The sequence below is a fragment of the Arvicola amphibius genome, chromosome 13 (assembly GCF_903992535.2).
Source record: "Arvicola amphibius chromosome 13, mArvAmp1.2, whole genome shotgun sequence".
Lineage (NCBI taxonomy): Eukaryota > Metazoa > Chordata > Mammalia > Rodentia > Cricetidae > Arvicola > Arvicola amphibius.
Genome location: NC_052059.1, coordinates 65,123,707 through 65,150,281, shown reverse-complemented (window position 1 = coordinate 65,150,281; position 26,575 = coordinate 65,123,707). Strand labels below are relative to the sequence as shown.

Sequence of the window (26,575 nt, the reverse complement as noted above, 5' to 3'; positions counted from 1 at the left end):
GCATAAAGACATCCCACTGGCCTCTGCCTCCTGAATATTGGAATTAAAGATGTGTGCCACCACAGAAAAAAAAAGCTAGTCTATTTCTAAAGACTAACTTTCTTGTATTTTTTTAAGATTTATTTAATTTTATTGTATGTGTGTTTTATCTATTTGCATGTCTGTGCCACTCGCATGCCTGATGCCCATGGAGTCCAGAGGTGAGGGTCGGATGCCCTGGAACTGGAGTTACAGATGCCTGTTAACCACTTTGTAATTGCCGGGAATTGAAGCTGGGTCCTCCAAGAGAGCAGGTAGTGTTCTAAATTGCTGAGCCATCTCCCCCTCCTTAGAATCTACCCTTCTAATATCTAAAAGTCCATCTCATTTGTTGCTAGGAAATAAAGTCAGAGTCCTCGATGTTTTAATCTTTAAACTTACACTGACATGTATGAATTTATTGTGTGTGCATGTGCAGCAGGTGGTCTGCTCCTCCCAGGTGAGGGAGGATCAAATTCAGGTAGTCAAACCTGGCAGCAAGAACCTTTACCTGTTGAGCATCTCACTGGCTCTGTAAAACTTTTAATGTCTTGAGAAGAAAATGAAATCAACTTCTTGTTTGGTATGTTCTTCCAAGAAACAGGTAAGTAGAAAAAAATAAAACCATGGAAGGTCTGGGAGATAGCTGAGTGGAAAAATGTGCTTTAACTACACAAGGTCCAGCCAGGACTTAGGAAGAAAAGCAACCACAAAAAATAGCACTATCAAAACACTGAAAAAACCAAGAGTGTACTGGGCGGTGGCACACACCTTTACTCCCAGCACTCGGGAAGCAGCAGCAGGCGGATCTCTGTGAGTTTAAGGCCAGCCTGGTCCACAGAGTGAGTTCCAGGACAGGCTCCAAAGCTACACAGAGAAATCTTGTCTCAACACCCCCTCCAAGGAAAAAAAAAAAAAAGACCACAAGCATTTTTTTCCATATTTTCAAAAAGGTTAATAGAGTGAGAATGAACTGGGCAGTGGTGGTGCATGCCCTTAATCCCAGCACTTGGGAGCCGGGGACAGGAGGATCTCTGTTATTTCGAGGACAGCCTGTTTACAGAGTGAATTCTGGGACCACTAAGGCTATGCAGAGAAAACCTGTCTTGAAAAAAAGTTAAAATATATATATATATATATATATATGAAAGTGGGGTTGCTCTTGCTGAGCCTGGGTTTGATTCCCAGAAGCTCACAGCAGTCTGTAACTCTAGCCCAAGAAGATCCAATGCCCTTTTCTGGTCCACTCAAGCACCAGGCATGCAAGTAAAACATGCAAACAAAGAAACTAATTAATTAAAAATCTAATAACATATTTTACTTTTAAGTAGCATATAAGATATCATCATGGAATTATTTTTTAAAAAAATACATAGAATGCTTCATGAGTTTGCATGTCATCCTTGGATAGGGACCATCCTAAAATTCTCTGTATCATCCCAACTTTAGTAAATATACTACCAAAGTGAATTTACACTCTTAAGTGTTCACTCAATTCATGGAGGCTAAGTGTGGTTATACATGCCTGTAACCTCAGCATTCAGAAAGAGGCAGGAGACTTCTGACTTCTGGACTACATAGCCCTGTGTCAAAGGAAAAATATCTTCAAGATTCAAAAGGAGGGGTCTGTCCTGAAAGTCTCTCCAAATCAGAACCAGTTCTACTCATCGTGGCAAATATAAGCAGACTATAAAAATTCATGGGCCGGCTGCATGTGAGCCTGTAATCCTAATACTCAGAGGCAGAAGCATGAGTTTAAGGTCTTCCCTAGCTACACAGCAAGCTCGATCGTGAGCCCCTTCCCAAAATAAAACAAAGAATGCACAAATATATATGCATGTGTGTGAATATGTATATTTAAGTATTCACGTATAGTGATGTCTTTATTAATAAGCATTAACAGTCTAGCTATAGCTACTACTTTGTAGTTTGATAGTTTGTACTTAATACATCTTAAAGTCTATTTCATAAGAACATGAAAGATAGTCTTCTAATCGTTAGAGGGAATCTACCTTTCAGGACTGCCAATATTTATCTAGCCAGTTGCCTATAAATAAATCCCTAAGACATTTGCAATCTCATAGGACGGTATAACTTTTGTTATACATATACTGTAGTGCACAGGAATAAATATACCTACAGAATATACCTAAAAGCAGCACTGAGTCATTATTCTGGGCAAGACTTCCATATCTCTTCAACCCTGCAAATAATCCTGTTTCAGAATTGTTCCATTAAGTGTTAATGAATAGGAAAATATAGGAATAATTCATGTAAACATATAACTTGAAAAGCTCTGTCCTTTCACTTTCACGAGAGTCCAAGGGAGCATTCATACTCTCTTGGCAAGTGTTATTGCTCGTAGAGCCATCTTGCCAGTCCGCACCCCAACTTTTCATATTCTTTTTAAAAATTGTCCGCTGTCCTCTCTACAAACATGTTATGGCATGCATGCATACACCCAAACATCACATTCACACACACAATAAAATTTTTAAAAGTTAAAACATATCTTAAGGCATTTCAGTATTAATTATTTGACTCAGAGTTCTAAAATATATAATACAAATAAAATTATAATAAAAAAAGGTGGATCTCTGAGTTCGAGGCCAGCCTGGTCTACAAGAGCTAGTTCCAGGACAGGCTCTAGAAACTACAGGGAAACCCTGTCTCGAAAAACCAAAAAAAAAAAAACCAAAACCCAAACTTCTCACATTAAAAATTAACAAGGACTGAAAGTGTTGCTTACCTTCCCGGCTCCGGGCTGCCACGCGAGTCTGCAGATAGACTTGGCATTCACAACATCGTTGCACTTTTGTAGGACTGGCCAACTAACAGCACATGTCTGTTTTTTAAAAAAGAAAATTTACTCCTCTTTATCAAAAGTGAGGTAAAACAGACTTAACAGGTGGTTTCTTCCATTTGTTATGTCTTGGGAAAATGCAACTTAATACATTTTAACTGTCACAACTAATTACCTATTCTGCTTTAAGTCCTTCAGATACACGAAGAGTACAAACTTTACACAGGATCACTCTCTGTGCACATTAAACAAACATGACTCTCACAAATCAAAAAGCCCAGAAAAGGCCTTCAATAAATTAAACATGTCAGCAAAAATAAATAAATCTTGAAAGATCTGCCATAAAATAATAAGGCATCAAAGTTATCAAAGTCAGAACTACTTCCTTCAAGACTTCAGGCAGGAACTGTGGCTACTGAGGCCTACCTGTGAAGGATATTTCCCTTATCAGCCACAGTATCTGTATGATCACAAACCCACTGACTGCCTCAAGGAGACCCCACTGTTCCCTCTGCCCAACCAGAGAGTGTTTTTAAAAATGTGTACCAGGCGTGGTTAGCAGAAGTTTAAGTTCTATGTAACTCTCCAAGTCAAGTGTGGCTTCTGTCTTATTTACTTCTCTATCAGCAACATCTAATACAAGGCCCCAGGCAGAGTAGCTATCCTCTAAATATATAATGACCTAATTGCCCCTTTTACTATGAGTTAGTGTAGAAGAAATTACTGTTCAACATATTTATGCATATATAAAATTATCCTGGAACAATGAAAGCAATGTTTAATGTTACTCAAAGGGAATAGATTACAAAGATAAATAATTACTTGGATCAATAAGATACTATAACACCAAAAATATCATGGAAATGGGCAAAATGCTTCAAATGTAAATTTTCTAATTTACCTGATCAGAAACATTCCACACTCTGACAGTTCCATCACAACTAGATGATGCCTGCAGAAATAAACCATGTATTTCTCTGTAATTACAGTCATACCACATAAAAACTGGTTCAAATGATTTAAAACAAGTCTTTGACCAGTAGGGTAAATATTTCTACCAATTCTCCCATAGCTCTAAACACACTGAAGAAAATGAAAAGGGAATGAAAGGCTTACCAGAAAGATATCCTTAGGATCAAAAGACAAACTTAAAACAGGGGCATCGTGTCCTCTAAATGCTTGCTGCTGGCTGTTATCCATCACGTCCACAACTTTGATCAGAAAATCACTACAGTTAAGAGGAATCACATGAGTAAATGACAATACAAAAGTCTCTTGTACGGCGTGGCTCGAGCATTTCAGAACAAGAGCGAATGCTGTAACACTGTTCTAACAACAGAGTGTCACCCACATTCAGTAACTTGACCTTTCATTTCATTCAATAAAGATGCTGAAAATAGTCAAAACTTCTTACCTTGTTAAAATAAAAGCACTGCCTACGTGGCTTCTCTAGATACTTCTAAGGTATTATTGCTAATCTAATTAACAGTTGCAACCATTTTAGAAAGTTCTACCACATCCCATCTCAGCAATCCAACAAGTTGGTTTTTTTTTTTTCCCCTATAAGGAGAATTAAAAGATTCTTCAGAAACCAGGTATGGTATGGTGGTGCACACCTTTAAACCCAGTAGAGGCCAGCCTGGTCTACAGAGGGAATTGGATTGCCAGGACTACACAGAGAAACCCTGTCTCAACAAATGAACAACGACGGGGGGGAGGGAGGGAGGGGGAGACTGACTCTGCAGAAATCTGGATTTTGGTTCTACCTAAAATAATTTTTTAAATTTCTAACCAGTTATCACCTTCCTCTGATCTTTTTCAGTACTAAAGGCAATATATTTGTTTTTTGTTTTTGTTTTTTTTTTTTAAATCACAAGTTTGTCCTCAAAATGCTTTATTAAAGACTTGGCAACAACAATAAAGGTGGACAGTATCCTATAACTCTCACCCTTAGGAACCCTGTGTGGGAGCTGAACTTACCTGGACCCAGCAGCAATTTTGGTGCCGTTTCTATTGAAGACCACGTGGTTTGCATTTGTCGTGAACCGTGTTAATATGCCATCCGGAACTCCTTCAGGGAATGTGTAGACTTGGACAGTATTGTTAGAAACTGCAGTGACCAACTTTCCATTCTTAAAGAAAAATAAAAGTTAGCCATGCTGGCATAAGAAATCCAAATCAGTTAACAGTATCTTCATAATGAAAAACTCTGTAAAAACCACAAAGCCTTATAAATGTAGTTCATGCCGAGAGAGAACTTATCAGCATACTATTTGCTTAAAGTAAACACTAGTAAAAAAAAAAAATCTCCTAGCTTTAGAAAACTTAATTCTATCTTCACCAGCCAATCTTTAGCCTGTATTTTTTTAATATGGTAAGAAAAAGTTATATTTTAAAGGATGACATGTATCATAAACATGAGGAGACTCAAATGAGGTTATCAGAGAAAACAGTTTCAGTGCAGAAGAGGACATCAAAAGACAAAGCCACTGCAGCAGCCCCATGGCCTTTGGGACAGGATAAAGCCTCACAGAACCACAGCTGAGACGGAGGGACACAGAAACATGGGTGGAGTCAGACAATGACAGCTGGGAGGCAGATAAGGAACTACTTCTTTCTCTTCGAGACCTGCAAGAGTCAACTGTGCTGCCACGTTAAATCTCAGGCTCCTGCCTCCTGGATTGTGAAGCAACAGTGTTCTAGGTTTTAAGCCACCGAGTTTGTGGTACAATGTTACACAAGGGCTAGAAAACTAATACATACTCCTCATTTTGTTTTCCTTCCTTATACACTTTTAATAACACAATGCGTGATTATTACTGGAGATAAAAAAGACATGGGCAAAAAGTTTTCTACTCGTAAAAGTAATCTCTATTAATATTCAGGTTATGCCATTTTAACTTTTTCCTAAACCCATGAAATACATTTGTATATTTAAAACCCTTAAGAAGCATCACACTACACAGATATTTCTACAACTTTTCCTATTTTTCACTTACTACAAACATCTTTTCTGATGCAGGTATACAAAAGCTACCCTGTTTTAATAGTTGCATATCTATTTTGTGGCTCTATCAAATTATAAAACAAATTCTCTGAGAATTCCCTCAATTACTTCCAACTTTTGCTATTCCAGTGGTCCTGGGCTGTACATTTCAGTTAGTAGGATGCTCTCCTGGCCGTGCACAAAGCCCTGGCTTTGATCCCCAGCATGGTGCTACAGCCCTATGATCCCACCACTTGATAGATGCAAACAATTCAGGTTCCGAAGAACAGGAGTTCAAGGTTACCCCTTGGCTAAGTGAGTCTGAGGCCAGTCTTAGCTGAAGAAGACCTTCTCTCAAGAAACAAACCATAGAAATGGGGAGTTGGGGGGTAAAGAAAGATGCATGCAATATATTCACAACTTCTTTAAGACACATTTTCACTCTTGGACTTAGCAGCTAAGAGCAGTTACTGCTCTTCCAGAGAAGCTGAATGTTCCAGGGTTCCCAGCAAGCAAGGCGGCTTACAACCACCTGTAACTTTAGCCCCAAGGGACCTGGTGCCCTCTGCGAGATTCGATGTGCAAGTGCAAACACACACATAATTTAAAAATAAATCTTTTTTAAAAAATAAAAAACTGCTTCCCCCAAAGATATGGCAAATTAATATTTTTATATAATCTTTCACCCAAACATAAAAGTCACATGTCAGCATTACTTCACATCAAGTGAATCAAGTACCTTCAAGGCACATGAAAATGCCTTTTCTCCAACATTAATAGACTTGGGGTCATCATCGTCCAAATCTTCCCACATCCTCACATCACCGTCACTTCCACAAGTCACAATAAAACTGTAAAGGAAAACAACATGAAAATGTCACCCAGTGTCAGGAATACTCTTTATGGAATGCTACTTTTATATATTCTGAAACAAAATCAAGACATTAGTGAATATTTTTCTCATTTTTTTTCAGATAAACATCAATTAACAGACTGCTAACTTCTCATTCTATAAAATGAAGGTAAGTTTAATGTTCTCTACAGTTCTTCCCTGGCATAAAATTATTCCTTGTAATAATGAAGAGACTATTTCCACATTGATCCATCATATATATCCCCAGTACCAAGCAACATATGACACACACAAACTATAGCAAATGCTTTTTGAATATATGAGCTCAACTACCCCAAAATAATTATTAAAATAAATAACTAGATGCATCTGTTATAGCTTGTTTTTCAAACTTCTCATCTCCCAAGTGCTTTTGTTCATTTTTTTTAATGTCCTATCTGGATACATATAAAACTGCAAGTTAGCCAGGCAGTGGTGATGCATGCCTTTATTCTCAGCAGAGGCAGGTGGATTTCCGTGAGTTCAAGGCCAGCCTGGTCCACAAAGCGAGTTCCAGGACAGCTAAAACTACAGAGAGAAACCCTGTCTCAAAAAACAAACAAACAAACAAAACCCAGCAAATTAAATAAAAACAGTATAGGGCAAATGGCAAAAAAATTATATATAAATTATGGGGGCTGGAGAGATGGCTCAGAGGTTAAGAGCACTGCCTGCTCTTCCAAAGGTCCAGAATTCAATTCCCAGCAACAACATGGTGGCTCACAACCTTCCATAATGCGATCTGGTGCCCTCTTCTGGCCTGCAGGCATACATGCAGGCAGAACTCTGTATACATCATAAATAAATAAATCTTAAAAAAAATATATATACACACATATATATATAAATTTTAAAAAAGAGGAAGGGAGGGAGAGAGGGGAGGAAGGAAAGAGATGAATAAGATGAATGTCTAGGAGAAAAGAATGATTAATTCCTAAACAGAAAAATCAGAAGGGGTTCATAAGAAAGTGTTTAGCTGGGGTAATAGCACTGACTATAATCTCAGTGTTTGGGAGGCAGAGTCGGTCTCGGCTACATATTAAATCTGAGACCAGCCTGTGCTATATGACTTGTGTGGACATATGTGGCATGCAGTTATGGGGATAACCAAGTGCTGTTTGGATTCAAGGTTTATTCCACAAAGGGGAACCCATTTGTGGTACAGCAAAGCCTTTCAGAAGTCCATGTCATGCCTACTATAGTTTGTGGTTTTTTTGTTTTTGTTTTTTTTTGGTTTTTCGAGACAGGGGTAGCTTTGGAGCCTGTCCTGGAACTAGCTCTTGTAGACCAGGCTGGTCTCGAACTCACAGAGATCTGCCTGCCTCTGCCTCCTGAGTGCTGGGATTAAAGGTGCGCACCACCGCCGCCCGGCCATAGTTTGTGTTTTTCAATTCAATATGATGAAACTTCTTCCTGACACACTCATGACCCTGCCATCTACCTCACACTTCCAGTCACAAGCTTAGACGGTCTTTACCTCTCCAATATTGAAACTGATTCAGAATTTCAACTTTCACTGCCCTAATCACTTAACATTTTACCTTATTCCCTTAGCACTCCAGCTCAAACAACTAAAAAAATATTTTATATGATGTGCATGAGTCTTTTGTCTGCATGTGGTCTGTGCACCATATGCCTGCCTGGTGTCCAAAGACCAGAAAAGGGCATCAAATCCCAGAGCTGCAGATGGCTGTCAGCTGCCATGAGGGTGCTGGGAAATAGATCCGAGTCCTCTGGAAGAGCACGAGGTGCTACTAACCACTGAGACACCACTTTAGCCCCTCATACAATTTGTAGTGTACTGAAAAACAGAATTACTTATTTGCTTGTTTATCTATTTATTTTGAGACAGAATCTTATCATGTAACTCTGGTTGACCTGGAACTTACTATGTAGACCAAGTTGGCCTCATGCTCACAGATAATCTGCCCGACTTTGCCCCAGTGCTGGATCAAAAGCATGCACCATCACCCCCAGCCCAGAACCCAGTGTATTGAGACGACCTTCTCTTTCTCACTCCCTTAAATTCTCAAATCCCTTCTAATCTATCTTAGATCCCACAGTCTGACACTAATATGTCTTCTTCTCGTTGACCTTCTGGCCCTCCATCACTCTGGTACCCATGACGACACTCCCAGGTTTGGTTAACCCGTCTATTTTCAAGTTTGCACGGTTGGAGCAGTTGAAGAATGCACATCCAGATGGTCTGTTCTCACTTTAAATCCAGAGAAGTGTTAGTGCTGCCCTCAATCCAGCTATGTTTCCCTAGTCCATCCAACTCTTCCTCTCCCTAGACTCACGCCAACTCCTCTTCTTTCAAACAACTGCTTCCAGCTTTATTCAGAGAGCAAAAGAATCTATTGTTGAGTGCATTTACTCACCATCCTACCTGCACCTCATTTGTGAATCTGACCATGTCCCCATCTCTCACCTACTCAGGATATCCAGTACTCATGAATCCCTCATTCTCTATATTTAGTAGAGAGAATCTCCATACACATATATGTTGTAATCTCTCACCTTAAAAGTAAGGTGACCCCACATGCCATCCAACTCTTCGAGAATGTCATTCTCACTAACTCCAACTCCTCCCCTTCCGTTCTGACTCCAATCCAACACAGCTTTCAACTCTTTCTAGCCCACAAAACTTACACAAGATCATCAGTTTCCTCCATGTGGTCTAGTCTACTATTCTTTTTCAGTTTGGTTCACCAAGAACACTTTGATTATAGTTACTTCTTCTCCTTGGCGGGGATGTCCCTCTTCTACAACAATATCTAGTTTTGGGGCCTAGCCCTTGAACCCCTCTTCTCATGACATTCATTCCTCTCTAGGTATCTTCATCTAAATTAGATATTATCTGTACATAGGCTGACAAATCCATTCATGTTCCCAGTCAAGACTTCAATCCTCAACACTGACAGACATCAAGCAAAGACACATCTATTTCTATCCCTAGCTCATTTTTCTGATTTCCAAATATTCTCTTTACATTTCTAGTTGAACATCTGAAAGAAATCCTGTTCTAATCTTGTCCAAAAGATAATTCATAATCTTTACTCCCTGCCCCCTCTAAACCATGCTCTTCTTCAAGTGTCAAGTATTTCCAGTGCCTACAAATGACAGCATAAGTCCCTCAACTGTAACATCCAGATATGCAGACGTGATCAGACATCTTTCTGTCCTCAACCACTGACTCATCCTACTGATGACCTGTTTCCTCCAGGCCGACCTCCACCCTAGTGCTCACTTCCACTAGTCAGCCAATCAAAGCGCCTCCTACTGATTCATCCTCCATTCATCTTCTCTACGAAGAGCCGCACTGTTTCAAACATAGTACCTTCCCACTGTGAGGACAAAAACAAGGTTCTTCTGTGTGGACATGCAAGCGTGTGTGTATATTGTTTGTAAGCCTGTGTTGATGTGTGTTCGCATGTGTGTGTGTGTGTGTGTGTGTGTGCGTGCATGTGCGGGCACAAGCATATGAAGGCCAGTGGTTAATGGCATATGTTTTCTTCTATAGCTCTCACATACTGAGGCAGGGTCTCTCCTGAACCCGGAATTCATGAATTCAGCTAATCTAGCTAACCTGCTTGCTCTGGGAATCCCCTGCCTCCACCTCCTAATCACTGGTATTACAAGCCCTTCTGAATTCTGGTTTGTCATCTCCCCATCCCCTCCAAACAAGATTAAAAGCAGAAGGCCTTGCATAGACACCCTGTCTACCTTCGCATATCCAGCTCATGAATCTCCACATTACTTTACGTCATAGCACAGGTAACTTGTAATTTTTAAGCAAGCAGGGCGCCTGGGTCCACTGGCCTTTTCAGTATACTCAGAATGCCAACATCACCACTCTACTGCCATGCCCCCAACTCTTAGATTTCTTGTTTCTTTCTTTTTCATGTGGCTGGAGACTGTATTACCACGAAGCTATATCCCTGGCCTATCTTTATTATTGCTTAATACCTACTCAACCCTCAGGTCACATTTCAAGACCCTCCCTTAAGAGACACTTTCTGCCCTTTAACCTACATCACCTCTCGCCCATATGCTCATCACTTAGCAGTGCTAAGCATACTTCTAAATATACATTTATTTTGTAATTAATTTGTGCCTGATGCCTATTAATCCCAAAAGACCTTAACTTCAATAAAAGAAACGGTCGTGGCTTGTTGTCATTATCTCTAGCCCCAGAAAAGTAGGCTCACAAATATTTTTTATGGACGAACAAACAGAGAGGGGTGGCACTGGAAGCCACACAACTTAACAGTACTTGACAGGAATGGCATTCAGAAAGATAAAAGGGAAGAAAAGGGGCTGCAGAGATGGCTCAAGACTATGAGCAGACTGCTCAGAGGACCTGGGTTCGGTTCCCAGCACCCACATGGCAGCTCAACAACAGACACGAAAAAAACAAAAGAAAACAAATATACCTTTTTTTTTCCTAAGGAGAAGGAATCGCCCTAGTAAAATAACAGTTTAAGAACGAAACAGAAGAAAGTCGGTTCGAAGTCCGCAAGTTAAAAAGAAAAGGGAAAGAAAGAGAACAAAGAGAAATAACATTACTAAGGCCAAAAGAGGCTACCATTGCCGACGGGATGAGCGATTTGGCAAGCAGTATGCAGTGAGCGAGCTCAATAAAATGAACGTGACACAGAATGAAATCGTGGGTGACGAGAAGACGCTCCTCTGGGGAAAGGATTTTTAACTTTCCTGAGATCTAGAACTACCATGACAGTTGAAAGCAAACAAGTCTCAGGAAACCGACGCTTCTGTTTATCCCTGCCTCTCTCCCTCCGCATGGGTCATCTTCGGCTGACATTCACACCTGGCTAGTTCTTTTTTTATTTCCCGAGACGCTTACCTTCCAGAATCATCAAAACAGACGTCGGTATGTCCTTCCGTGTGCCCGTACCTCATGGGCTTCTGTGTGGCCGGCATCTTTCCCTTTGCCTACCTGAACCGTTTTTGTAAGAACTGGTATTTTCGTGCGCTCCACACAGTCCTATTTCCCTCACCCGAGGAGCAACGGCACGTCACGGCGGAGAGTCTGTCACACCACCCGCCGGGGAGGTGACAAGCTTCTCCTCTGCAGGCTCAGGCAACGCGAGCAAGCAACAGCGGGGTGCAACAGCTTCGGAGCTGAGGAAGGAGCAGTCTGCAGCGAGCAGCTTCCCGCGCTCGGGCGCGCTCGCTTGTGCGCATGCGCGGCCCGCCGCCCAGCGCAGGTCCCGACCGAGGTCGCCGGGTGCTGGCGTCAGCGGCGCGCCGCCACAAAGCCCCGAGCGGCGGCTGGGGCGGTGCTGAACCCGGAAGTGGTGGCGGTCCCTGGAGAGCAGGCGGAGACAGCGGCGAGTCGGACGCCGGACTGACTGAGCGGGGCGGGGGCTGACTGAGAGCATCCGCCTCGCGGGAGTTGCGTGAGGAGCGGGAGTGGCCGGGCCTGCCTTCCACGCTTGAGCGAGCGCCCAGTGATGGCGATGGTGATGGCGGCAGTTGCTCGGACAGCCCCAGTTAAGCTGCGCCCAGAGAGGTGAGAGGGGGGAGGGTGGCGGTGAGGGCTGGGGTCTGGCGCCCACCCTTCCAGGCTCTCCTCCCAGGCAACCAATTTCGGCTCCTCGAACCGATCGAGCTCCCCGGGGCAGGGTTAGAAACGGACCTTGTCGAGCCTTTATTCTTCGTGCCCTCACTTTGTCATTTCTGCCGTGATGAAGGATGGAGTCGTTCTTGTTTCTTGTAGCTCTAGCTAAATAATGCTAAATAATAATAAGAGAGTTAACTCGGATTTCCTATTTAGTTCCTACCCAAAGTTCACCACAGTGCATTTAGATCTGAAAGAGAATTCTCATTTTTATTGTTGGACACTTCTTTTCATCCTCGCAGCCCATAACGCATCCTGTGCTAAGTAAGGTCTTGGGCCCGTCAAGTTTATGCTTTTCTTCTTTCTTCAGGGTCTCCATATTAGTAAACTGGTCTCTGTTGAAAACTATAATTATTATTTTGTTTGTTTTTGGTTAGGATTTATCTTACGGAATTTCTCGGAGTTTTTATGGTACACACCACACAGTTTCAATCACTTTTATCACCTGAGACATTTTTCCGTTGTAGAAGTGTATTTCCCGGTTCTTCAGTCCGGATTCATTCCGAAAATTTGCAAGCTTAGTTAATTCACGCCGTGATATTCTTGCTCTGGTAACATTTTGTAAAAATTAGGGTTCCAAGTAGACTCTCAGATTTGTATAGGCATAAAAAGAAAGAGTGGTTGGCTCAGAAAGAACCTGAGATTCTTTTTAAAATCCCAATTGTACCAGTTGTACCACAGAACGCAGGTATCTGAGATGATGGTTTCTGAGTAACTTAGTTTTATTTCGAAATTATTCAGTTTTTAGATGGACCAATTTATAATTCTTTTGCCCAAGGATCGGGCAATACAAATTGTTAGGTATAGTGTGAGATTCAAGTTGAGCTGATGCTCATTTAGATATTGACTGTATCAGAGTGGGATTTCAGAGTAATGCTATTCAGACCTCAATACTCAGAAAACTGCAAAGAGGAACAAGAGTTATAGTTGTAAATACTTTATAGTATCTGTAATACCGTTTGATTTAAAACTGTGAACGGTGTCAGCATACCTGCCCATTCTCTGCCCTAGCAATCAAGCCATTATTCACAGGTTAAGACAATGTTTCCTTTGCTGATCTCACAGGGATGAATAAGCTTAAGCCTGAGGATTAAACAGCTCTAGTTTTTAATTTTACCTCTAACCTATTGTATGACCTTGAGTGTGAGTGTGTCTTTTCCTGAATGTCAGATTTCTCACCTCCAGGATGGAGTTGATACTTAGTTCCATCAAATTATGGACGTGCAGAGAAGTTACTCATGGCGGTCTAAAACTGTTAAGACCTCATGTTATTCATTAGTGAGGCACTTTAGGTATTTAGTGGTTTTCTTTAAAGTGGGGATTAGCCTGTAAAACCTTCACATGCCAGATGCCTCCAAAACTGTGAATCCTACCTTCAGCAAGTTTATGGCATATTGAGGACAATAGATCTTCAAGCAATATGTACAGAATGATAATGCAGTAATGAAATTTGTATAACTAAAGTACTGCATTGCAAAATCGTCAGGCTATCTAAAAAACATAACTTAAGAAAATAAATCAGTGTTCCTATAATTCTGATGTGAGTACCAAAATTTCCCAAATGAATTACTTATTACCAGTGCATATCTTATTTGAGTGGGTATCTGAATGAACTCACTGAAAACAGTGCCAAGATTGGAGATCCAGTTTCACTGAAGGTTAGTTTGCCCTACTGTGACCATTTTAATATCCTGAGGTTCACAAATAGTGTTGATCTCAAGGGCAATAGAATGAGAGAACATAGATACATTAGCATTCTACCAAAAGTAATATTATCTACATAAATAATGTTATATAACCCTACATAGTTATCCAACAGACTATAGCAGAATTGCCTACATAAGATTTTTTTTAAGATTTTATTTTTAATTGTAAGAATGTGGGGGGAGATGTGCGTGTGTGTATACACACACACACATATATGAGAGAGAGAGAGAGAGAGAGAGAGAGAGAGAGAGAGAGAGAGAGAGAGAGAACGCATCAAGTCCCCTGGAGAACAACAGGCAATTGTGAGCGGCAAGATATGGGTTCTGGGGTCTGAATTTGGGTCCCTTGCAAGCACAGCCAGTATTCATAGCTACTGAACCATCATCTCTCCAGTCCAGCCCCTAAAATTTCTTTTTAATAGAATACTTTTTTTGTTGTTTTTGTTTTTTGAGACAGGGTTTCTCTGTATCTTTGTAGCCTGTCCTGGAACTAGCTCTTATAGACCAGGCTGTCCTCGAACTCACAAAGATTCGCCTGCCTCTGCCTCCCAATAGAATACTTAATTGATATAAAAATCATCATTACTTTGGAAGATGAGGCTGGAAGAGAGGGTGACAATAGCTGAGAACCAAATATTAGAAAAAAACAAATTTTTTTAATCTCTCTAAATGTATTATGAATGAATGTTAATAACATTTATTCCGGGAATAAATAATACCTGTAGAAGTATATAAGATATAAAAGAGGATATAGTCAAAGTCCCTCTGCTTTTAGCCACCTACTTCCTCTAGCCGAAAACAGCAAGTATTTGATTCTTATATTACCTTGGCAGTACTAGATTGACTTTTCTCATAGCAAGACAGATAAATTTTTAATATAATTTTATTCTTTGAGAATTTTACACATTATACTTTGATCTCATATTCACCACCACCTCAGTGTTCCCCCAACTCCTTCCAAATCTACTCCTACCTCCGCACCCTCTTTCAACTTGGTGTCCTTGACCCACCTTAATAACCTACCATTGAGTTACCCATATACTTATGAGTATAGGACCATCTGCTGGAACATGGTTGCCATACTCTTAAAGAAAGCTGACTCTTCCACCCCTAGAAGCCATCAACTGTCAGTAGTTTCTCAGTTAAGAATGGGGTCTCATAAGCACCTCCCACTCCATGCTAGCGTGTTCACTGGCTTGGGCTTGTGCAGGCAGCCACAGCTTCTGTGAGTTCATGAGTTCAGTGGTCCTGTCATGTCCAGAAGACTGTCTTGCCCCAGATCTCCTTGACCACCTTCCACAATGGTCCCTTAGTTTGGGGGAGGAGTGTGATAAGGATGTCATATTTGTGGCTGAATACTCTGTTTACACTTGGTCTCTGTACTTTGATCAATCAGGAATGTCTGTATTAACCACCATCCACTGTACATAGAAACTTCTCTGATCAGGTCTGAGAAATGTGCTAATCTATTGATGTAGAGATAAGAATTTAGAAGGCAGTTTGATACTATGCCCACTTAACAGAATAATGATAGTAGTTCACTCCTGGGCAGCTAGAGAGATGGCTCAGAGGGTAAGAATATTGGTTGCTCTTCCGGAGGACCTAGGTTCAACTCCCAGGGATAAGCTATACAAGCAAAATACCCATACACATAAAATAAAATGAAATAGTTTTTAAAAGAACCTATAAAATGTTTTCACTTAAAGTTTATTTTCACTCAATATTTTTAAGGGATCTAAAAGTTGAAAGCTTTGGAGCTGGAGAGATGGCCCAGCCTCTAAGGGCACTTGGTTATTTTAGAAGACCTGGGTTCAAGTCCCAGCACACATCTGATGACTCACAATTTCTTGGACCTTCAGTTTCAGAAGATCTGAAACCCTCTTCTGGCTTCAGGGGGTACCTCCACACATGTGGTGCACGTACCTGGCTTCTGGGGGTACCTCCACACATGTGGTGCACATGCCTGGCTTCTGGGGGTACCTCCACACATGTGGTACATGTGCCTGGCTTCTGGGGGTACCTCCACACATGTGGTGCACATGCCTGGCTTCTGGGGCTACCTCCACACATGTGGTGCACATGCCTGGCTTCTGGGGGTACCTCCACACATGTGGTACACATGCCTGGCTTCTTGGGGTACCTCCACACATGTAGTGCACATGCATGGCTTCTGGGGGTACCGCCACAGATGTACACGTGCCTGGCTTCTGGGGGTACCTCCACACATGTGGTACACATGCCTGGCTTCTCGGGGTACCTCCACACATGTTATCATTTGGGGCTTTTTTCTATGGGATCAAGAGAAAAGGGGATTTTGTTAAAAGGGGGCACGATGAGGATGGTTTCCTATTTTGATTGATAGATTAGGTCATATAATCATTTCTCTACGGCACATGTTTCTTCCCATAATGCATCTGACTTTAATCATATGCACATCCAGTTATGCACTGGCAAAATTCGATAGTAAATAGGGGGTTCTCTAAAAATTAACACAGTTTTTGCTTTATTGCACATATACCTAAAGTCAGTTTACACTGGATCAGGACTAGGAAGTACTGAGAATATATTTGGATAAAAACTGTTCCTTGGTCCATATGGGAAGGGAAACCTGCATAGCTGACTGAAAAAGGTTGTAAGCGTAGCTTGATGCCGGTGGGGGCCCTGTATTGCTAGCAGGTTGTAGGTGCATTGTTCAGAGAAGGGTATGTTCATAGTTCTGACGATAAGGGGGCCTAAGCTACCAAGCACACATTATTAGAAGATAGGGGTGTATAACACAAACCCAAGAAAAGTTCCAGGTTGCTAAACTATTTATTCCCTGGGCTTGCCTGCATCCATGGACTTCCAGCCATTAGTTTTCTGCTTGCCCTTTATCTAGAGTAGCTGACTTCAGTTGATAAATATTTAGATATATCTCTTTATCTTTGGCTCATAAGCTCATGGAGTATACATTCATTTTAATGTTTCCCAAATTCTGTTCTATAAAAATGATTTGTGGTCAGTGCAGGAATCTGTGCCTTAAGCAGATTTCTTTACTGAAGGGCCTTTGAGGAACTTTGTTTATGGGGGTGGTAGTCTGCCAGTGAGCACTTCTCAAGCTTGTTTGACAAGGGATCCCACCTTTTTTACCCAGAATAAGTATTTGTATTGTTTCATTTTGACAAATAGTAATTTCATGTATTTATGGAGTACAATATGATTTTGATGGATGTAGACATAATGAAGTGATTCCTATAAGTTAACATTTGTAGTAAGAAGGTTAAAAAGTCTGTCTGAGCATTTTGTAAATATACATTAACAGTGGTCACATGCAGTCTAATAAAGTACTGTACTGAAACTTCCTCCCACACACAATTTTAGGACTTTTGTTTAGTGGAATATAGATTAAAGAGTCTAGCATGACCAAGCTCTGATCAGAAAGGAAGTAGAAGAAAGTGAGGGAAAGGGCAAATGAAAGTAATAGTATTAAACTAATGGTTTATTTGGGCTTTTCCTTTTTGTTTATTTGCTTGTTTTTTAATTATCATCCAGTTCAGCCTTGTGAGTCCTGCCTGGCTAACTCTTTAAAGGATATGCTTTTAAATACTTACTAGAAAATAAATAGAAATTTTTTAACAAAAAAAATTTTACTAGGGAAAGGATAATTAAAGAATGAAAACTTTTTCATCTCAAAATTTTTTTTCTCACATGCAACCTGTTTTCATTTTTTTGATACACTATTCCGAGGAATTCCTCCGTTGTCTACTAGCCAACTTGTGAAGCCTAAATATTTATTTAGCATCCAATTTAAATATCGAGCTCTAATCTGAATGCTCTGGTGGGGACTGGGGTGGGTGCTGCAGGGAAACTTGCAGTCACACAACTCGCAGGAAAGGTCGCGGGACTGAACTGCTATCGCAGTTATAATACATTTGTGAATTAGTTAGGATGTTGAATTACTCTTTGGATCATCAAATTTACTTTGGGTTAGTATTAGAAATTAGAATTCTAGTCTTAAATGTATGTCAGCATTGTAGGCGTAAGTAGTTCAATGAATAATGTACATTCACAGATATAAAATATGCTCTATTATCCAGCAATATAGAGACTACAAATTCATTTTCCAGATGTTTAACTCTGTGGTTAGCTTTTATTTCCTATAAAACTCTTGAATTAAAATTACCTTCCTAGCCTTACTCAAAAGAAATATTAGTTAGATCTTTTTCATTAGTGAAATTAGCATGTGGGTATTGATCTTTTTTCATCATTGTCCTGCCAGTTGAATCTGGAAACTTGCTTTCTTGAAGTAACGCTTACACAAACTTGTTTTTAAACATTTGCCTCTTGCTCATTAAGAAAGAAAAACTTTTTTTAAAAAAATGTCACTGTTCATTTCCCAAGGCTGTGGGTAACATGGCGCCATTCATAAAAAATAGTACTGGATCAAGAGCCAAAGCAGCTTCTCCCGAATGAGGCTTTTCTCTTCTTTAAAAAAGGAAGAGGGAGGGGAGTTTCTCCACGGCCCTGTCTGATTTTGTACTGCACCAAAACTGCCATAGACCGCCCAACCGTTCCATAACGCCTCTTTCTCTATACAGAGCTGGTTAAGTTCCAAAGATCAGCTTAGAGCACTTATCCAACATGCATGAAGCCTGGGTTCTAACCCCAGCCTTGTAAAGAGTAATAATCATGACAACAGAGGAAATTTTCAAGAGCTAATGACTGGCTATTTGGAGCTGTGTTAGTCAAGTGTTCTATTGCTGTGAACAGACGCCATGACCACAGCAACTCTTAAAAAAGAAAGCGTTTAACTGGGGGCTGGCTTATAGTTCAGATGTTTAGTCCATCTGGGCAGGAAGCATGGTGGCATGTAGGCAGACATTATGCTGGACAGATAGCTGAGAGTTCTACATCTGGATCTGCTGGCTGCAGGAAGAGAGACACTGGAACGCGGCTTGGACTTTTGAGCCCTCAGCGCCGTCCCAAGTGACACACTTCCTCCATCGAGGTCATACCTCCTCATCCTTTTACATAATGCAATATAGAGACTCTTCGTTGATTTGGCATTTAAATATATGAGCCATGGGGGGGCATTCTTATTCAGACCACCCCAGAAGCCATGTTAGATTTATTGAGAACAATATGATTGAGTTTTTATATTTTTAAGAATTTGGAGCCAGGCATAGTAACACACAACTTTAATTCTATCATTTGGTAGGCAGAGGTAGGCAGATCTCTGAGAGTGCAAGACTAACCTGGTCTTCATAGTGAGTTCCAGGCTAGCCAAAGCTAAATAGTGAAACTGTGCTCAAAAATAAATAATTTTTAATGAATTTGGAGTGCTAGGGATGTACCCCATTAGAAGAGCATATGTGAAACCTAGGTCTGGTCCCAAGCAGCACAAGTCTAATGAGACTTGTGAACGATATTAGAAAACTCCCTCCCAGGTCTTTAAGTGGGAAGATACAAGAGGGTTTTTTGTTGTTATTGTTTTAACATGGTCCATTGATTGTTTGGTTTGACTGTTTAAGACAGGTTCTTATGCAGCACTGGCTGGCTTCAAATCACTATGAACCCAAAGATAAGTTTCAAGTCCTGGTTCTCCTGCCCCTACATTTGTGTCACCATGCACAGGTCACATGATGGATTGTTACTCTTTCTGTACAGTGGAGGACATTCTGAATATCTTTTACAACATGATCTGGACATCTCATCTATCTTTTTCCAATATGATCTTACTGCAACAAAGGGCTTTTTTAGTAATTGTTAAGAGGTTACCTATGCTATGGAGTAAACTATTAAAAATCTGCTGAGTAATTTTGGAGAGTCACTTGTTAGCTCAGTAAAAGTGAAATTAAGATACTTGCTATTTTGTGAAAGAAGAAAGTTTGATTTGGATTCTTCTTAAAAGTTTAACTTACTTATTTAAAAATATTTTAAACTTTTATTTGTGTATATGTGTGAGAGAGACACAGATGCAAGAAGAGGGCGTCAGACGCCCTGGAGCCAGAGGCGAGGCAGGTGTGAGCCACCTGATGAGCTTGCTGCCTGATTCTCCTCATCTGGAGAAGTAGCAGGTGCCCTTAACCACTGAGCTATCTCTCCAGCCCCCAAAGCTCAACTAATTTATAAATATTGTTTCTTGAGATAACTTGTACCCCTGGAGTTTAACAAAATTTTCATAGTCATATCTCAGTATAACATAAAGATTCTTTTACTTCAAATATTACAGTTCAAAAATCCATCCCCTCGTCATATAGACACGTGCAGTACACTACATTAAGTGAATAGACATGGAGCGGGCAGGCCTGACTCCAGCATGTTAGGACTCCCGCTTTCCCCTCCAGGGTAGCATCAGGTTACAGATGACAGTGAGTTATAAAAGCTTTGTCAGCCATATGATCAATTTCATACATTTTAATTTTTAGGAAAACAGACAATACAAGGTAAATTTTCTTTCTTTTTTTGAAAACTAACAATTGCATGAAACTCTGGTTCACCCATTGATATAACAAAAATCACTTTAATTATAAAATTAGGGTTCCTTAGTCTACAGTGATACCTTCCTATAACCTTAGCATTCGGGAGGCAGAGGGATTGAGAGGTGGATCCCACCTGGGCTACATAGTACAAGAGAGTTGGGGTGTAGTCCACGTGGTAGAGCTTTCCGACCAGGAACAAAGCCTGAGTCCAGCCCTCAGCACACATGGGCGGAGATGGGAGGTGAGCTCCTCAGAGCTGTCATCTAATCTTTAATTTGCTTTATCCTTCTTTCAGTGATCTTTCCAAACATGGATCTTGGACCTTGGCATTGTCTGTATTGTGTGTCAGGAGACGTCTGTCCTTCTGTCTGTTCCCAGAGCCCCCTCTCCTGTGTGTCTTCCTGGTTTAGACTTTACATCCCACTTTTAGAAAATATCCTGTCCATAATTCAAGTAAAGTTGTTGATAAATCAAAGGTTTTATTTTCTCCTGTCTTTGATGCTTTGGCTCATTTTTCTTCAAAGTAAGAACTCACCTTTATTTCCCAGTGGTGTTGAGAACCATTTTTATCTGTAGTCTTTTGTAAAGCTTTCTTTCTTGGGGTTACTTCAGTTTCCTTTATCTGATATTCTTAGGCCAGAAGTACTTTTAAATGTTGTTTATTTTCCCAGATTTTGGAATTTTTACATATATGTAATGAGATCTCTTGGAAGAGCCCAAGTCTAAAACCATTCATTCAGGTTTTATGTATATCTTATTCACATAGCCTGATAGTAATTTTACACGAATTTTTAATTTGCCTGTGTTTTGCCTGCAGTCCACCACGTGGTCAGGTGTAGAATCTTCCACTGGTGACAATATGCTGACCCTTTAAAAGTTTGACATTTTTGGAGCATTTCAGATTTTACATTAAGGAGTCCTCAAACTATCTTCATTACTTCTAGGAGTCTAAGTTTTTAGAATGATGTACTGTTTAGCACACTCGTTGACTATGGAAACTCATCCCTCTGTTCTGAGAGGGAAAATACTGTTGAAAATAAAGACAGTACTCGGTATAGTATTGCTTGGAAAGTTAGGAACAATTAGGATTTTATTTCAAAATGTCTTAGTCTCTAACCATACCACTTGATTGTTGAGGTTTTTAATATTCTGAAATTAAGAAACAATCATAATCAGCATGTTGTGTGACTGATTTTTTTGATACAAAGTTTAGTTTTCATGTGAAAATATTTAGAAAAATAGGACTCTGCCTTTCAATTCCTGGCTTAACTTTTGCTTCATTTACAAACACTTAGGTAGGCTGGAGAGATGCCCAGAAGTTAAGAGGATTTATTGGTTTTGCAGCAGAATTACATTTGGTTCCCAGCACCCACACCAGCAGACTCACAACCACCTATGGCTGCAGTTTCAGGAGACTGGATACTCTCTTGCTTCCCTGGGCATCTGCATGCTCATGGCACACACAGGCACACAATTCAAAATGACTAAAAACATGTTTTAGAAATAGTTGCATAAGTTCATACAAATTTTAGTATGTGTGGCCAATGAAATTTACCTGCTTGTTTTCAAATGATCAAGAATGTTAGAGTAGATCTGGAGAGATGGCTCAGCGCTTAAGAGCACTGACTGCTCTTCCAGAAGTCCTGAGTTCAGTTCCCAGCAACCACATGGTGGCTCACAACCAACCATCTATAATAAGATCTGGTGCCCTCTTCTGGCCTGCAGGTATATATTCAGGCAGAATACTGTATACATCATAAATGAATAAATCTTTTTTAAAAAAGAATGTATGAAGAGAATACCTCTAAAAACTGTAAAGACTGGGCTGGAGAGATGGCTCAGCGGTTAAGAGCACTGGCTGTTCTTCCAGAGATCCTGAGTTCGATTCCCAGCAACCACATGGTGGCTCACAACCATCTGTAATGAGATCTGGTGCCCTCTTCTGATCTGTAGACACACATGCAGACAGAACACTGTATACATAATAAATAAATCTTAAAAAAAAAACTGTAAAGACTGATAATGATGTCACTACTTACTGGAATTAATAGACAAAACTCTTTTAGAAGTATTTACTTGGCATTCCTATTGCTCCATGGTAATTGTTTACTTAATAGATTCTAAAAACTTTCAACTTGAAATTGTTGATATTTTAATCAGTAGAAATGGAAACAAGACAAGAAACAATACAGGTTATTAGTTCTAACTACTAGCTCATAGATTTGTAACTATCTCTTCTCACACAGAATTTATGAGAAATAAATTGTGTTGTGAAATAAGAAAAAGAAACTGAAAGTCAGATGTGATGACACATGACTTTAATTCTAGCATAGAATTGGGGGAAGAGGAATGCTGCAAGGTTAAGGCCAGCCTGGGCTGTACAGAGGTTTCCAGGTCGGCCAAGGCTACATTGCAAGACTTTGTCTCGGGAAACCAATAAAAGAAAAATAAAGGGCGGATAAATAAGCACAAGGAATACTGCAAAACTGTCCTATCCAAGCATGTATTATGGCTGAGAGAGGATCATACTGAAATTCCACTATGAGAAAGGAAGCCATTATGTTCCCTCCTTGGTATGAGGAAATACTATCCTAATGTGGTGGAGCAATGCACTAACGTGGGCACAGGACACCTGGGGCTGCCTGGCAGCATGCATCGCTCCTTCATACTGACTGCTTTCACCTTGTGTCCAATAGGTGAACAGGTTGCTAATGACTTCCTTCTTTCTTTCTTAGATTCATCCAGAAAGCGCCCAGAAGAATCTTCCTGTCAGAAAAGCTAAAAATGTGGTATTTATAACACTGGGAGTTGTAAATAATTTGTTTAAAATGGCTGAAAACAATAGTAAAAATGTGGATGTCCGGCCTAAAACAGGCCGCAGTAGAAGCGCTGACCGAAAGGATGGCTATGTGTGGAGTGGAAGGAAGCTGTCCTGGTCCGGAAAGACGGAGAGCTGTTCTGAGTGGGAGACCATAGATCCTGAAGAGAAAGCCAGAGCTCCTCGAAGGAGCCAAGAAAGGGACAGCTGCTCGCCCATTGACTTGGACTTAGACAATTCCTGTGGGCATAGATTTTTAGGTCGGTCCCTTAAACAGAAGCTGCAGGATGCTGTGGGGCAGTGTTTTCCAATAAAGAACTGTAGCGGTCGGCACTCTACAGGGCTTCCGTCTAAAAGGAAAATTCATATTGGTGAGCTCATGCTAGACAAATGCCCGTTCCCACCTCCATCAGATTTAGCCTTTAGGTGGCATTTTATTAAACGACATACTGGTCCTGTAAGTCCAAAATCAGATGAATGGGTGAGCACAGACTTACCTGGGAGTAAACTGAGGGATGCTCAGCTGAAACGGAGAAACGTGGAAGAAGACATACCCTGTTTCTCACATACCAGTGTTCAGCCTTGTGTCATAACTACCAACAGTGCTTCGTGTAGAAGTGGTCACATAACCGGCTCTTTGATTAACTTGGTCACAAATGACAGCATAGAAGATAGTGATATGGATTCAGAAGATGAAATTATAACACTGTGCACAAGCTCCAGAAAAAGAAACAAGCCCAGGTGGGAAGTGGATGATGAAATCCTGCAGTTGGAGGCACCTCCCAAGCACCACACCCAGCTGGACTATGTTCACTGCCTTGTTCCGGACCTCCTTCAGATCAGTAACAACCCGTGCTACTGGGGCGTTATGGACAAATACGCAGCTGAAGCTCTGCTGGAAGGAAAGCCAGAGGGCACCTTTTTACTCCGAGACTCAGCACAGGAAGATTACCTATTCTCCGTTAGTTTTAGACGCTATAGTCGGTCTCTTCATGCTAGAATTGAACAGTGGAATCACAACTTTAGCTTTGATGCCCACGATCCATGTGTCTTCCATTCTCCTGACATTACCGGGCTCCTAGAGCATTATAAGGACCCAAGTGCCTGTATGTTCTTTGAACCACTTTTATCCACTCCGCTAATCCGGACTTTCCCCTTTTCCTTGCAGCATATCTGCAGAACAGTTATTTGTAATTGTACAACTTACGATGGCATCGATGCCCTTCCAATTCCTTCTCCTATGAAACTGTATCTGAAGGAGTACCATTATAAGTCCAAAGTTAGGTTACTCAGGATTGGTGTGCCCGAGCAGCAGTGACGGGAAAGGCTAGAGTGTGGACTTGCAGGTGGATTTTCATTTATTCTTATTTTTCTTATGCCTCTTTGAATTTTTCTACAAAGGCAGTTAGAATCCAAAATAAAACTGCCCTAAATTTTAATTCCAGATTGGTTTATTTTCTTATGATACACTTGTTATATATTTTTAAGCGGGTGTTGTTTTTTTTTTTTTACCGTGTAAATTCTATATTTTTCCCCTTAATTTACATATGGTCCGGGCATATTGAAATTTCAAGGCATTGCAAATGCATTTGAATATTGTGGTTTTTTTTAAAAAAAATATCCTTCTGCTCTTCCCTGCATGTGAAATGCTTTGCTCATCTATGCTATCAGTATTCTTGTATGGCAAAATAGTTACCTTTCCCACTTTGATTTTAAGATTCTTCAGTAAAGATGAGTGTTGTAGTCCGTCCATGATGATGTGGTGGCAAATAGGAGTGGTAGGCAACAAAATGGTTTAAAATGAAACTTAATGTGTTTTCTTTTAAAATACTACCTAAAACAGGTTGCTTGTTTTTTAATTTGGCCAATGAAAAGAGAGAACATTATGTTCTAGAAGTGCATTTGTTCTGCAGTACAGCGGGATCATCAAGAAATCCAAATACAGCAGCCACTCAGCCTGGCAGAGGGGCTAATGTAACTTGTGTTCCTTTCTTACGGGAAGCTTTACAAATAAAATAGCATTATTAGAAACTTGGAGTTGCTAAGGCAGCTAGAGTTTTTTTATATTAATTCATGGACTGTCACATCTACTTAGCTCTTTTCTAGGAACTCTGGTTCCTAAGGGAAGTACATAGTTTCTAAACAGCTCCCATATCCACCAGTAACAAAGAGACCTGAATAGTTTCTCATTATTTGAAACTGAACTTAAATACAAATGCAAGCAAAAAACATGGTTCAATATTTAGGAAGTTTAATATTATTCATTTTGGTCTTCACAACCTAAATAATGATTTCTGTCTTCAGACCTAACATGTATTTTACGTGGCTTCAAAAAGGAGAAGACATGGCAATAGCTTCATGACATAACGTACTGGACAGGAGGGTAAAATAATATTTCACATTTACTCTCGTGAGGGCAGCACAGCATTTTAAGACCATCACTGGCCTGAAGTAACCAGTAGGAAAGACAAGCGGTCTGTGCCCTATGTATCTCCTCAGTGACAGACCTACACAGATTATCCAGAGGTCCTTGTGGTCAGCTGTCTGTTGTTTTTATTTAGTGTGTGTGTGTGTGTGTGTGTGTGTGTGGAGTGAGAGTGACAGTATCTCTCTATTAACCTAGGCTGACCTCTGATTGGGGATCATACAGCCTGAGTTTCAGGATTACAGGTTTCTTTTTCTTGCTTTCCTTTTCCTTTTTTCCTTTTTTTTTTGTTGCTTTATTTGTTTTAGTTTTTGTTGTTGTGTAGATTATATTTTATTTTTGTTTGTTTCTTTGTTCGAAACAGAGCTTCTCTGTGTAGCCCTGGCTGACCTGTAGCTTGTTGCATAGACCAGGCTGCCCTTGAACTCACAGAGATCCTCCAGCCTCTGCCTCACAAGCACTGGGATTAAAGATATGCATGACTTCGCCTGGCTAGTAATTGATTTTTTGTTGCTAGTTCTGCTGGATTAGAAATTTTGCTTCCGCCTGTATTGAAAGAACATGGACTCCTAAGTTCCAAGTCAGAACAAATGTTTCTTGGTGGTATAGTGGTGCACACCTCTAATCCCAGCACTTGAGAACCAGAGGGGTGAATATTGCTGCAAATGTAAGCCAGTTAGAGCTGAATGGTGAGAATTTGTCTCAAAAAAAAATTTCCCTTAATTCTTGTTGTATAATATGTTAAAGAAACCATTTCTGATCTTGAGGGACTGTTAATGTAAAGAAAACATTCTTCAGCAATAGTTTTTATTGGTCATGGTA

At 40.4% G+C, this 26,575-nt stretch overlaps 2 protein-coding genes and 1 non-coding gene across 3 annotated transcripts in view; 1 reads left to right on the top strand and 2 right to left on the bottom strand.

Moving 5' to 3' along the window:
* Wdhd1 (WD repeat and HMG-box DNA binding protein 1) overlaps positions 1-11,873 on the bottom strand; it is a 41,698-nt gene extending 29,825 nt beyond the window's left edge. Inside the window, exons 1-6 of the mRNA XM_038310068.1 lie at positions 11,567-11,873; positions 6,547-6,658; positions 4,802-4,953; positions 3,938-4,049; positions 3,723-3,773; positions 2,768-2,863 (exon numbers count right to left, since the gene is read on the bottom strand). Of these exons, the coding sequence (XP_038165996.1) occupies positions 2,768-2,863; positions 3,723-3,773; positions 3,938-4,049; positions 4,802-4,953; positions 6,547-6,658; positions 11,567-11,643 (600 nt within the window). The 5' untranslated portion in view covers positions 11,644-11,873. The remainder of the gene's footprint in view (positions 1-2,767; positions 2,864-3,722; positions 3,774-3,937; positions 4,050-4,801; positions 4,954-6,546; positions 6,659-11,566) is intronic.
* Positions 1,385-1,489, bottom strand: LOC119800545. Its single transcript, XR_005283044.1, has one exon. It is a non-coding gene; the product is annotated as a U6 spliceosomal RNA (small nuclear RNA).
* A 126-nt stretch (positions 11,874-11,999) lies between the features above and the next one.
* Positions 12,000-24,767, top strand: Socs4 (suppressor of cytokine signaling 4). Its single transcript, XM_038310499.1, has 2 exons — positions 12,000-12,235; positions 23,246-24,767. The coding sequence occupies exon 2, from the start codon at positions 23,339-23,341 to the stop codon at positions 24,644-24,646; it is 1,308 nt and encodes a 435-aa protein (XP_038166427.1). The 5' UTR covers positions 12,000-12,235; positions 23,246-23,338; the 3' UTR covers positions 24,647-24,767.
* Positions 24,768-26,575: the final 1,808 nt, after the last annotated feature.